The sequence below is a fragment of the Erpetoichthys calabaricus genome, chromosome 12 (assembly GCF_900747795.2).
Source record: "Erpetoichthys calabaricus chromosome 12, fErpCal1.3, whole genome shotgun sequence".
NCBI lineage: Eukaryota > Metazoa > Chordata > Cladistia > Polypteriformes > Polypteridae > Erpetoichthys > Erpetoichthys calabaricus.
In genome coordinates this window covers 152,724,199-152,736,731 of record NC_041405.2, presented here as the reverse complement: position 1 = coordinate 152,736,731, position 12,533 = coordinate 152,724,199, and the positions used below count along the sequence as shown (strand labels likewise).

At 43.1% G+C, this 12,533-nt stretch overlaps 1 protein-coding gene across 2 annotated transcripts in view; it reads left to right on the top strand.

Annotated features, from left to right (window-relative positions):
* ccdc124 (coiled-coil domain containing 124) overlaps positions 1-12,533 on the top strand; it is an 83,374-nt gene that overhangs the window by 13,636 nt on the left and 57,205 nt on the right. Inside the window, exon 2 of one of the 2 annotated variants that reach the window (XM_028816586.2) lies at positions 2,655-2,861. In XM_028816586.2, coding sequence (XP_028672419.1) covers positions 2,703-2,861 — 159 coding nt within the window. In that variant the 5' untranslated portion in view covers positions 2,655-2,702. The remainder of the gene's footprint in view (positions 1-2,654; positions 2,862-12,533) is intronic. The other variant, XM_028816587.2, reaches the window with a different exon arrangement.

Sequence of the window (12,533 nt, the reverse complement as noted above, 5' to 3'; positions counted from 1 at the left end):
TTTATTAGACAGACCAAAGAGGAGTCCACACGAGAAGTAACAAGACTGTGAACAAGAATGACAATGGTATAGGGAGTGCGGGAGAGGTGGATGCGATTTAATATTACGTAGATGGAAGTAAGCAGACCGACCAGGTGATGTTATTAATGTGATGAGGAAGCCGAAATATGAACATATCTCACCAATCCTTCGGTCACTTCATTGGCTCCCTATCCATCTCCGTATCGAATGCAAACTCTGTTTGTTTACTCACCAGTGTATCTATGGAAATGCTCCACAATATCTTAAGGAACTCCTTATATTACAATCCACTTCAAGAAACCTCAATTTTACAAATACCCACTGCCTTTGCCCCCCAATGTGACCAAACTTCATACAACGGGTGACCAAGCTTTTGGAGTGGCTGCTCCTCGGCTCTGGAATGTCCTACCAGAGAGCCTAAGAACACAGCAGATTATGGGCTGTTTTAAAAAACAGCTAAACACTTTTCTATTTAGGAAAGCTTATTAACAAGAATGCTATAATTATTGTTGTTTTATCTGTGTTTTTATCTTGCCTTGCCTTTATTTAATCTTTTTATGTTGCACTTTGAGATTTACTGCTAATGTAAAGTGCCCCTATAAATAAAATGCATCATTATTATAATGTGAGATTGGAGTACTGTCAAGGATGACACCCAGACTCTTGACCTGAGGTGATGGAGAAACAACGGAGTTATCAATAGCAAGTGAAAGATTATCGGCTTTGAATAATGAGAATCTCAGTTTTGTCATAGTTCAATTTAAGAAAATTTGAAGAAAACCAGGGTTTAATTTCAGCCATGCAGTCAATAAGCGAAAATTGTGGAAAAGAGGAGGTGGGTTTACTAGCAAGGTTGAACTGGGTGTCATCAGCATAACGGTGAAATTTAATGTTTACGAAAGATATTGCCAAGGGGAAGAAGGTAAATAATAAAAAGAAGCAGCCCCAGGACAGAGCACACCTGAAGTAACAGCGGTGGGTTGGGATGTGAAAGTTTTAAGCTGAATGAACTGAGTGCGGCCTGAGAGGTAGGATCTGAACCAATCAGTTGGAGTGTGGGTAATTCCAATCAAAGATAATCTATTAAGGATAGTGGTATGACAAATAGTGTCAAAGGCCGCACTAAGATCTATAAGAAACAATAAGTCAAGTCAAGTCGGGGACCATGCACTTGTACAGTGCATTGCCGCACCCACTACACGACGAAATGACCCGGGATCCCTTTTGGCAACCCCCCAGGCAGACACGCGGTCCAGTCCCACCCTCTGGAAATGACCCTCTATCTGCCACAGCCAGGTGTTTCATTGTGTCCCCTTGGCCTGGTCCAGCCACTTGGGTCCCCAACAATGAGGATCTTACGAGCTGGATCACCCTCGGGGAAACGCGCCACATGACCATAGTGCAATAACTGACGCTCCCTCACAATGCAGGTAATGTGCCTCATTCAGGACTCCGTGAGCAACACAAAGTCAAACCAGCAGTACCCAAGGATTCTCCGGAGAGACACATGAAGGAGTCCAGTCTTCGTCCCATGTCACTGGATAGCGTCCATGTCTCGCAACGATATTGCAAGACAGGAAGCACCAGGATTCTAAAAATTTGGACCTTCATCCTTTTGCAGAGATATCAGGAGGGCCACATACCCCTTTCCAGCGACCTCATGAACCCCCATGCTCTCCCAGTCTGTCTACTGACTTCATAGGAAGAATCAATAGAGACGAGAATGTCACTGCCAAGGTAAGTGAACCCCTCGTTGAGGTCGACACTCTCCGCAAACAGACACACTGCTGATGGCCGTGCCCAAGAGGTCATTAAAGGCACTCAGATCTATAAGAAACTATAAGAATCTATAAGAAACATCAAAAGAAAGATACGTTCTGACATGGCTGTCCCAGTCCCATTGAGTCATTATGCAGACATATTGCTGTTGGTATAAAGGACCCCCCATCTCATTTCTTGACACACTTCTGCTGAATCATCTGTTGGGTGGAAGTCCTCGGTGTTGGTGTGACAGACAGAGGATGTGTACAACGTTGTTCATAATGGTATTCATTTTTGTTTTAATTCTCTCCTTTGCCTTTACCTCCAGGATGTCCAGAATGTGTCCCATGACTGAGCTTGCCCTTTTAATTAGCTTACTGATTTGAAGTGATGTTACTAGTCCAGCACATCACTCCGGCCATCAGAGTTGTCGAAGATGTGAAGGGTGTCAGTGCAGCCTCTTAAGAAAAGAAGAACCTGCTCTGCACTTTCTTCTGTAGGTCCCCCGTGTTCCAAGAAAAGTTCCGCGTGTCCTTAATTTTGACCCACAAGTATTCTCCTTCAATAGTGACCAGACATAGAGGCTGTTTGGTGCAGTGAAAGTCACTAAGCAGTTCCTTGGTTTTGCTGATGTTAAGTTGCAGACAATTCTCAAAGTTCTTCTCCCTGACTCCTCTCCTCTGTCTCATCCCCTTCATCAATACCCTCCATAAGTGCAGAATCATCGGATAATTTCTGCAAGTGACATAACCTGGTGTTATATTTATAGTCTGAGGTGTACAAAGAGAAGACAAAGTACATTGCATCTGAATGAGTAATGCAAATAATAATCATTTAAAAGTGCATATATTCTTCTTTTCTTTCCCTAACAGCAGTAGTGCCTCCCTCGTGGTGCACCCCTTCCCCTTCCCTACGGAGATATGCCGAAGAAGTTCCAGGGTGAAAACACCAAGGCTGCTGCGGCCCGAGCTCGCAAGGCTGAGGCAAAGGCTGAGGCAGAATGCCGCAAAAAGCAGGAGCAGGAGGATGCCTTTTGGAGAGATGATGATAAGCATGTCATGAAGAAGGAACAAAGGAAGGTAGGCAATTTTCTTTTGCTGTGGGTTGGAATATCATTTTGATATGTTTGATAAGTTTCAACTTTTTGTAAAAGGACAGACAGGTATCACCTTTTTTCCATTAGTCCCATGAAAAAATTATTCACAGGTACGATGGGAATTGCCAGGTACCCAAACAAATGAATTGTATCTTTACTCTTGGGTTATTGTAGGTTTACTGTAAGGTTGTTATAGTCTCCAATTGTGGTGCCAAAGAGTGACAGAAAAGAAAGCACTAGCTCAGCCTAACATATGTCATAAGAACAATCCAAAGACATCAAAAACGTTTGGGGCAGCCACCCGTATATTATGCCCTGGCTGCAGATGGGTAATTTTTTGAGAGATGTTCACAGGTCAGAGTCCAAAACGGAACTGATTTTAGGCTTTTAAAGATGGCGACTTTAAAGGCAGAGACAGGAAGTGACGTCATCGGGGCTGGAACTGGAAGTGATGTTGTCTGGACCGGAAGTGACATTATCATAGGCACCTGAAACCGGAAGTGGGTGCCAAAACCGTGCTGGATTTCCCATGGATGGTCTGCAGAGGATTGAGAGAGAAAGTTGGTGCACCTTGCCACCCCCAGGTCTGGCGTGGAACTGTTATTATTCAGGCTCTTTAGCTGCCTCCCAATCACATGTGTGTGATACATAATATGACATTCTAAAATACACTTAATCAAATTGGAGTAGTGTCTATCCTGGCAGCATTAGGAGAGTGGCAACGTGTTTTATGTTGATTAGTATGCAGTGTTCTGAAAATGTACAACGGGTATAGAAAGTCTGGATAAAATAGTCTTAAAAAAAGCTTACTGAAAGGAATCGGTGATGTCAAGGATGAAAGTCCCAGGGCGGCGTTTGATTTAGCAATCAATATTCATGAAAATGCAGTTAACTGACGATCGGATAAAAACTGATCACACGTGTCTTTGTTTTATTCTCTGACGTCGCTCTTCCGTTGTCTCTGTTTCTCCTTCTGACATTGCTTTTAAATGAGGCATATTTATTATTAAGTTTCATGCCATGGTTTCACAACACATGAATGTTCTATGCACCTGATTGGCTGGCTGTCAATATGATGGATGAATTTTGCTCAAACTCTTTGAATCTATCTTTTCCCAGATAATAAAGTTCTTTGATATTGTCTCATTTCCTCCTTTCCTAGGCTGTAAACCAAATTGTTGTCCCAGATGTCCATCCATAAAGTAATCAATAGCCTGAGGTGTCGGCTCAGTCTTCCTTTCCCTTGCTGTATTACAAAATTGGCACTAAGCTGTGAACAACTGTTATGGATTAATAAAGTATCTATCTATCTATCTATCTATCTATCTATCTATCTATCTATCTATCTATCTATCTATCTATCTATCTATCTATCTATCTATCTATCTATCTATCTATCTATCTATCTATCTAAAAGTGAGGTGTAAGGGAAGAGGATATGCCTTTTTTATTATAATGCCTCCTACATCTGAATTCATCTTGTTGGGATTGAGCAAAATATAATACAGAATAAGATGTAGATTGTATACACCATAGCACTGTGTTTGTTCATTATCGTGACTGACATGAAGATATAACCATGTTTTATATGATGTCACAGATGGCTGGGGTTCTGACTCAGCTGGGACGCCTAGAAGGACCGGAAGGTGGCCTTTATATCTTCCGGGTCATGAGGGGGCAACCGCCCAGGGTTAGGAGAGGACCATGGGAAAGGAACAAGGAGATTCCAACCCAATGGGACCTGTGGCCACCGCCTGGGAGCGCCTTAAGCCTCAGGGAACCCGGGAAACAATTACTTCTGCCACACCCGGGAAAATGGAGGAAGACCCTTCCAGGGTCTTCCAGGGCAAAGGGCAGCACTTCCACCACACCAGGAAGTGCTGCCGGAAGGACATCACCGGACACCTGGAGCACATCCGGGTGGGAATTAAAGGGGCCACCTTCCTACAATCAAGGAGTTTGCGTTGGGAGTGGGAGCAGGACAAAGCTCCCGTGAGGAAAAGAAAGGCGGTCACGGACATTGTGTTTGAAGCCCGGAAGAGGGGTGATTGGTGCTGGGAGCACTGTGTGCTGTGTTGGACTTTATTAGTGCTTTAATAAACGTGTGTTTTTTTTCATATAAAAATGTGGTTTCCGACTGGTGGTGTCTGGGCATGTCTCACAATGGGAATTACACATAAATATAGGTAATTCCAAGAGTTTTCACATACTTTTTACTTTGACTGTGTAACTGGCAACAAGCTCTACAGTACCATGCAAGTACTTGCTAGACCATGATGCCCGGCAAAATACATTAATCTAATTTGCATTTAAAGCCCAGCTGCTTATCTGGCAGGCAGTATGTGTCTTTTTGTATGACTTTAACAAGATACATTTTATTTATTACAGTACATGACAGAAGGCCCTTATTTATTATCCCTGTAACATCACTTGTAACCTTGTTAGTTTTATATGCTGTTGGCCTCAAGGTGGCGCCAGTGTACTTTTTCCACAGTTGTTGATTTTAAAGATCTTTCTGTGTCAAAGAATGGAGACCGCATGTGTTTTCTTGCTTTCTATAGGGCTGTCTAGAAAAAGACCGAATACAATCCCAAACGTCTGGAAACCCCTGGCCAAATTGTGAAATAAAAAATTGTGAATACAACTTCCACAGCCAAAAAAGAAGAAGAAGAAAAAACTGAAACAATGTAATTAAAAAAAAGTAAAATAAATAAATAACTGTCATTTGAAAACGTTAGGGTACCCTACTTTTAGTCAGTACTTAGTAATAATGCACCTTTTATCAAAAATCACAGCTTCAAAACCTTTTTGTAGCCAGCTAGAAGTCTTTGAATTCTTGTTTTGGAAAGGTGCCCCCATTCTTCCTTGCAGATCACTTTCCAGCTGTGAGATATTCTTACATTGCCACAGCACGTTTTACGATCTACCCACAGATTTTCAAGGATGTGAAAGCCATTCCAAAACCTTCATTGTGTGTTTCTTGAGGAACTTCATATTAGGTTTTTTGGATTGTTGCCGTGTTATAGAAGCCACCCTTTTTCAGCTTCAGTTTCGTGACTGACATTCTCCTCAATGATTTGTTCGTCTTTAGTTCAATCCATTCTTCTCTGTACTCTCACAAGTTTTCCTGAGCCACTTGCTGCCACACAACCCCATAGTATAATGAATACAATCCTGTATTTATCAACAGGTTTAGTACTACTCCTTTATTTATCTAAACTAATCTTTTATGGTTGTTGCCAAAGAGCTGAGTTTTACCTTAATCTTTTTACAGCACTTGGTTCAGAAATGCCTCATTGTTACGCAGATGTCGTTTTTTATGATGAGAGTACCCGGCGTTGGCCGGGAATTTATAACTGGTGAATTTCCCAAATGAAAGAAACAGAACATAGAAATCGAACCAACATTTTTGTGATTGACATTTTATTGTAATAGGCAATATAATTGGTCATTTTAGCGGCTTTGGATACAGTATATTTTTTATGTTGTCCTAGGGTTCCGAAAATGAACAAATTGTGAGGAATGCCTACTATAGATAGATAGATAGATACTTTATTAATCCCAAGGGGAAATTCACATACTCCGGAAGCAGCATACTGATAAAGACAATATTAAAATAAAGAGTGATAACAATGCAGGTATACAGACAATAATTTAGTATAATGTTAACGTTTACCCTCCCGGGTGGAATTGAAGAGTTGCATAGTGTGGAGGAGGAACGATCTCCTCAGTCTGTCAGTGGAGCAGGACGGTGACAGCAGTCTGTCGCTGAAGCTGCTCCTCTGTCTGGAGATGATCCTGTTCAGTGGATGCAGTGGAGTCTCCATAATTGACAGGAGTCTGCTCAGCACCCGTCGCTCTGCCACAGATGTCAGAGTGTCCAGCTCCATGCCTACAATAGAGCCTGCCTTCCTCACAAGTTTGTCCAGGCGTGAGGTGGCCCTCTTCTTAATGCTGCCTCCCCAGCACACCACCGCATAGTAGAGGGCGCTCGCCACGACCGTCTGATAGAACATCTGCAGCATCTTATTGCAGATGTTGAAGGACGCCAGCCTTAACTGTAGAACATGTTACATAGAGTTGTCCATGTGAAAAGCATGGATTTTCCAAATTGATGCCTTTAACTTGGAGTGATTGCCCTTCAGCCTTAGTAATTCACATAGCAAAATCTTGACGTCTTGCGCAATGTTTGAGACGGCCTTGAAATAGACTTTTTTGTGGCATCGGAAGGGACTTTCTAATGCCATGTCTTTTTTTTGGTGGCATGGGTATATTAGCGAAAAGTAGGACAATTATAATGTGTCACATGGTATGACGTACGGAATAAGCACCAGAGTGAGATGAATGTACGTTATTTACAATATGTCGGAAATCGAACAACTAGCACCAGTCAGTCAGAAAGGCCAAGACTGAAATCTTACTTTGAGTCGGAAAGTGAGTAAATAGCACCACAAATACGGAAAGCCAGTCACGCGTACTGGGTCATTCACGTTTTACATCCATACGGCAGTTTCCTTTCACGCGATGAAAGCAGTCAGCTTTCTCATACTTGGACACTTCCGCAATGTCGTGGCAATGTAAAGACACATTGGTAAAGAAGGATGCACAGAGACCAAATGTGGCGCTAGATGGCGCTGCCATTTAACGTCTGTTACAATGTGCGGCCATCTTGACGATGATAAGTACGGGGACTTTTTGTGCACATTGTATCGGTCAAAAGGTGTCCTGCGCTTGACCAAGGATATTTTTCCCAACCAAACATACCTCCTCCTGGTCACAAAGCAGCCCCATGCCCAGTTTGGTGGTGATCGGACGCCCGGTGCAGATTTGTATGGCGGACAAACAAACATACAGACTCTGCTTTATATATTAGAATACATTTCTGGTTTCCTTCTGATGACTCTTCCTTTGAGGCCATGTCTCACAGTAGAGAGCAGTGCACCACCACTCTTTTCTCAGCCGTTTCCTTGCAGTCATATGGGGGCTTTGATTTACCTTCTTTCACAGTATACAAGCTGTTCCGTCTGTCATTTTTCTTGGTTTTTCTGGTCTCGTTTTGACCTCCACGGTTCCCCTTAACTGCATGTTCAAAATGACATTTCGGACTTGGGTAATTTTTTTTTATTGCCTTCCCCTTTCTCCTTAGGCATCAGTTTTAGTTTAATTTTCAGATCCCGAGTTGTGTTGAATTGGTACTGAAATTTGGACTTGGTATCGGTACCAGCTTTTGGACCTCGGTGCCAAAATTGGTTCTAAGCAAAAAACGGAACACTCCAATAAAAACCTGTCTCACTCCAGCTACCCTGGTGTGCCATACGATTGCTAACTTTACTAGTACACTGTCCAGCCGCGCCAAAATACACACCACTTCCCTCTTGATATTCTTAAATTCTTAGTCACAAAATGAGGGGGTGGGGGTTGGATTGGGGGTGATATCGGGTGCCTCCCATGCTCATTTCACCACCCTGTACACTAAGCAGAAGGATCCCTGCAGGCAAGCTCCAATTTAGACAACTGCAAGGCACCATGGGTATACACAGTGCACTGTTGGATGCCGGGAATGACACCAGGCAGAGCTATTGAGAGGTGAATCCCCCTGTCCTAGGGCAGTTCCGCCTGACCCAGAAGCACTTCCTAGACACAATGGTTTGGCACTGGATAGGAGCTCCCCACATTGCCCAGAGAGTTGGAGTTTGGAGAGGAGGAGGATAAACTTCACCTGGGAAAAGTGGATGAGAATGAAGTGTATATTGGAAGAAAACCTGCAGAGGTATTGTTTTAAAGAAAAGGTCTTTTGAACCCTGGACTGGTTTGTGTGCACTTTTGTCTGGGGTATGGGGTTGTGAGACACTCCCAACAGGTCACAGTGTAGATAACTCTAGGCTTAAAATATATAATTATAGCAAAAACATCATGTCTACATATTTATCCACCTTAATAAAAGGATAAGTGTCTGTTTTTCCATCCAGGTGCTATGTCTCTGTCATTTCAAACAGATGGTATGTCCATAACATTTCCAGTAATAACCTGTATTTTGTTTGTCATTCCAATGGATGGCACATTGCAAACATTAACACTGCTTTTACATATCCCATACCAAATATCGTATAATAGACATATGCATTGTATTTGTCCTTCCAAGAGATGGCTTATCACAAGCATTTGTACTAATAAAATGCATTACCACAACTGTTTATGATGTGCCATCTGTTGGAATGACAAAGAGAAAGCAACAGGATGGACACACATACACCAACACACATACACTTATCCTTTTACTAAGGTGGATGTTTGTGATGCACCATCCTTTGGAATGGCATTGCAATGCATTTTATTACTACATGCATTACAAAATACATTCCAACAGATGGTTCACTGACTTTGATTTCAACTCATCTTTGACTGGTAGCACAGCCAGTTTAGAGAATAAATTGGTCAGATGTACTAAGCCAGTGGTTCTAAAACTGTCATATGTGGCGTAATTTCGCTATTCATAGGGAAATTTTAAACTTGTAGCAGGGTATCAGCAGCAAAAATATAGGAATAAATTTTATTAGGGTTTCAAAAAAACGTTAGGGGGAGCGCGATTAAGACTGTTACAAAAACTCAGGTCTCAAATACTTAAAAATTGAAAAACGCTGTACTAAGCATTGATTGTTTTTGCTGCTGACTTGAAAAGCTCGTTTGATATGAGAGGCTTTGTATTGTCCTGTGCTTTCAGTCAGTTGTTTTCCAACCCGCTATATCCTAACACAGGGTCACAGGGGTCTGCTGGAGGCAATCCCAGCCAACACAGGGCGCAAGGCAGGAACAAATCCTGGGCAGGGCACCAGCCCACCGCAGGACACACACACACCCACCCACACACCAAGCACACACTAGGGACAATTTAGGATAGCCAATGCACCTAACCTGCATGTCTTTGGACTGTGGGAGGAAACCCACGCAGACACGGGGAGAACATGCAAACTCCACGCAGGGAGGACCCTGGAATCGAACCCAGGTGTCCTTACTGCGAGGCAGCACTGCGCCACCGTGCTGCCCCCTGTGCTTCCACAATATCATAAATGTAGGTGCTAGTGTTTCATCTGATTTTTAACTTTATCAATACCAACTTTTGAACCTTGGTACTGGTACCAAAGCAAATATCGGAAACCCCAAACTAAATCCCCCCCGTCTCACAGCTGCTTCATACTCGCCAGTCTGCTAACACATGCGCCACACTCCACAGATCACTGTAAGCAGCAGGGGTTGTTTTTCCCCTTGGAGTCTCCAGCACATTCATATAAATATAGACTTTTGAAGAGCATAGGCGTAATATGTTTATTTCATTGTGGAGTGGGGAGGGGGATTCCCCTTGGAGTTCTGAGTACATTAATAAAGTCAACTTGCGAGGAGCTTAAAAACTACCATTTACTTCTGATACTAAAGTGCTGCTACTGTTCCGTATAAAAACTGTTTTTGCTTCCTCCCCCTCAGTACATTTACAAGTACTGGTATACTGCACCACTTGAGAGCATGCACTCTGTGTACTGGCGCATAACAAAAATGTGTCCTCATTAAATGTGTCTTTGTACTGGTCATTTTGAAAGGTTCTATATTTAATGAGACTTCCAGGGTCTGTTAGTAATATTTTAAGACTAGGGGTGTGACGATGTGAGTTCGTTCCATACTCCCATCTTGCGTTCAGGGAGCCCTGAACCCGTCACCGTCGGTAATGTCACCGATGAGCTTGACAGTGAGGCATAACAAATGGAGCAAAGGGATGGTGAAATAGTGCAGAGTGCTTTTATCAAAATCAACAAAACAAGTGTCCAAATAAATAAAGTGCAGTGCCTCAAAAAGTTATTAAATCTATATATATATAAAATTCTTTTCGCGTTTGAAACGGAAATGACGTATGACCACGCGATATGGAAATTACGTTGAGAACAAAGTGGACAATGGGAGGCACGGAATGTCGGGCTGCTCCGCCGGGTCGAGAGCTTCACAGTTTCGGGCAGCGTCCTCTCATCTTGCACTGTTTGTGATACTTCAAGTGCCCCGTCGGCTCCTGGGAGAGTGGAAATCTTTGCGAATGAGTGTAATCGGCGCCATCGAAGCAGGACTCTGTTTGTAAATTGCCCTGCACGACTGCATACTGTCCCTTAAGGTGAGTTCGGGTCACTAAAACCCCGCAACATTCAAGATTGCTTTTGTAATCAATTATTTTAAGAAGATGAAGAGTTTACATCTAAGATGATGTACAGGCTTCTTCATATAAAGCGTCCACATTTATCAGAATTATTTTTCTCTTGAATCACTGGCACATTGTGCAAGGTTGTCAGGCGCTGTAATTCCTTTTTGTATTCGCCCTCGCGCCGACCAATTAACCTGTTCCACGTCATCCCTCCGTAAGCACGTGATGATGTGAATGTGTCTGCAAAAAGTAGCGTCTCCTGCCCGGCAAAAATACTATAAAAGTTGATCAGCCAGTGCGCGTGTAGCTGTGCCGACCTTTGAGACGGTGACTGCGCTTCTGCCTTAAGTGAAAGTAAGCACTTTTAATTTTTTTCCTCCTTCCCCTGAGCTATAGCCCAGACAACTGCAAAGACGAGATCCCTTTTCTAGACCACTGCAAACTAATATTAAGGCGCTTCGCACTTTTGTTTTGCACGTATAGGGTTATGAGGTCGCGGGAGGCACGCACAGGAGTGGAGGACCGACAGAGTGCCATCCCGGCCGGTTAATGGCAGGGCCGTCTCTCCAGTCTACACAAGACCCGCCGCGACGCTTCCCAAAAGGCTCTCTCATCGTCAGCGAAGACGTCTCTCTACACAATATAAAAGAAAAAGGCAAATTTCCTTTCTTTATACCTTTTTTCCTTTTATCCCAAACCAAAGCCTTTCTCTCCTAACACTGCAGAGGACACAAAACTAATTTTCCTTAATTGCTGGTAATGCCAGTAAGGCACATTACCACAGGCAGAAATTTGGACGTTCACATAGAAAATGTAATGTCTGTACCACAGCCATCGTGTAGCGCCTTTCAAAAGGGATCTACTACCGAGAGATGATCCAAATACATTTTAGCTGCTGTTAGTACCACTTACCTGTTGTGTTATACCGCCTTTAAAATGTAGTTTACCCGAAACCACTCCAGTAGTGCTCAATGTATCTTTACTTCTTAAAATGTTAATGTGTTACTGTTTAATAACTTACAGACTACTTTTTATTTTTTTCCCTTGCGCTCAGTGAGCGAAGCCACTGGGTAATCAGCTAGTAATCTATAAAATAGGTGCAGAGTGGAGGTTAAAAAAAACACCATAGAAAAACACCAATCCTTTAAAACGAGGTTAAAACAATGCTGGAAACAGTCCCTTTAAAATCCAAAGCCCAGTGTCTTCTTTTATCTGGCGGATCTTCTGCTTCTCCCATACGGGCTTCTCAACAGGGGAGTCGCCCTTCCTGCAGCTGACCTTACTAATGTCCGGTTGCCTTCCGTTCCCTGTCTCCGTATGGCTACCTTACCGGACCGAGACTTGGTTTCCTCAACGGCCAGGTCTCTCACGCTGAGGCACACATTCCCAAGACTCCACGACTCCCATTGCCTTCTGCGGGGAGTTATCCACACTACCGGTCACTCCAGCTCCTAGAAATCATTCAACTGGAGCGAC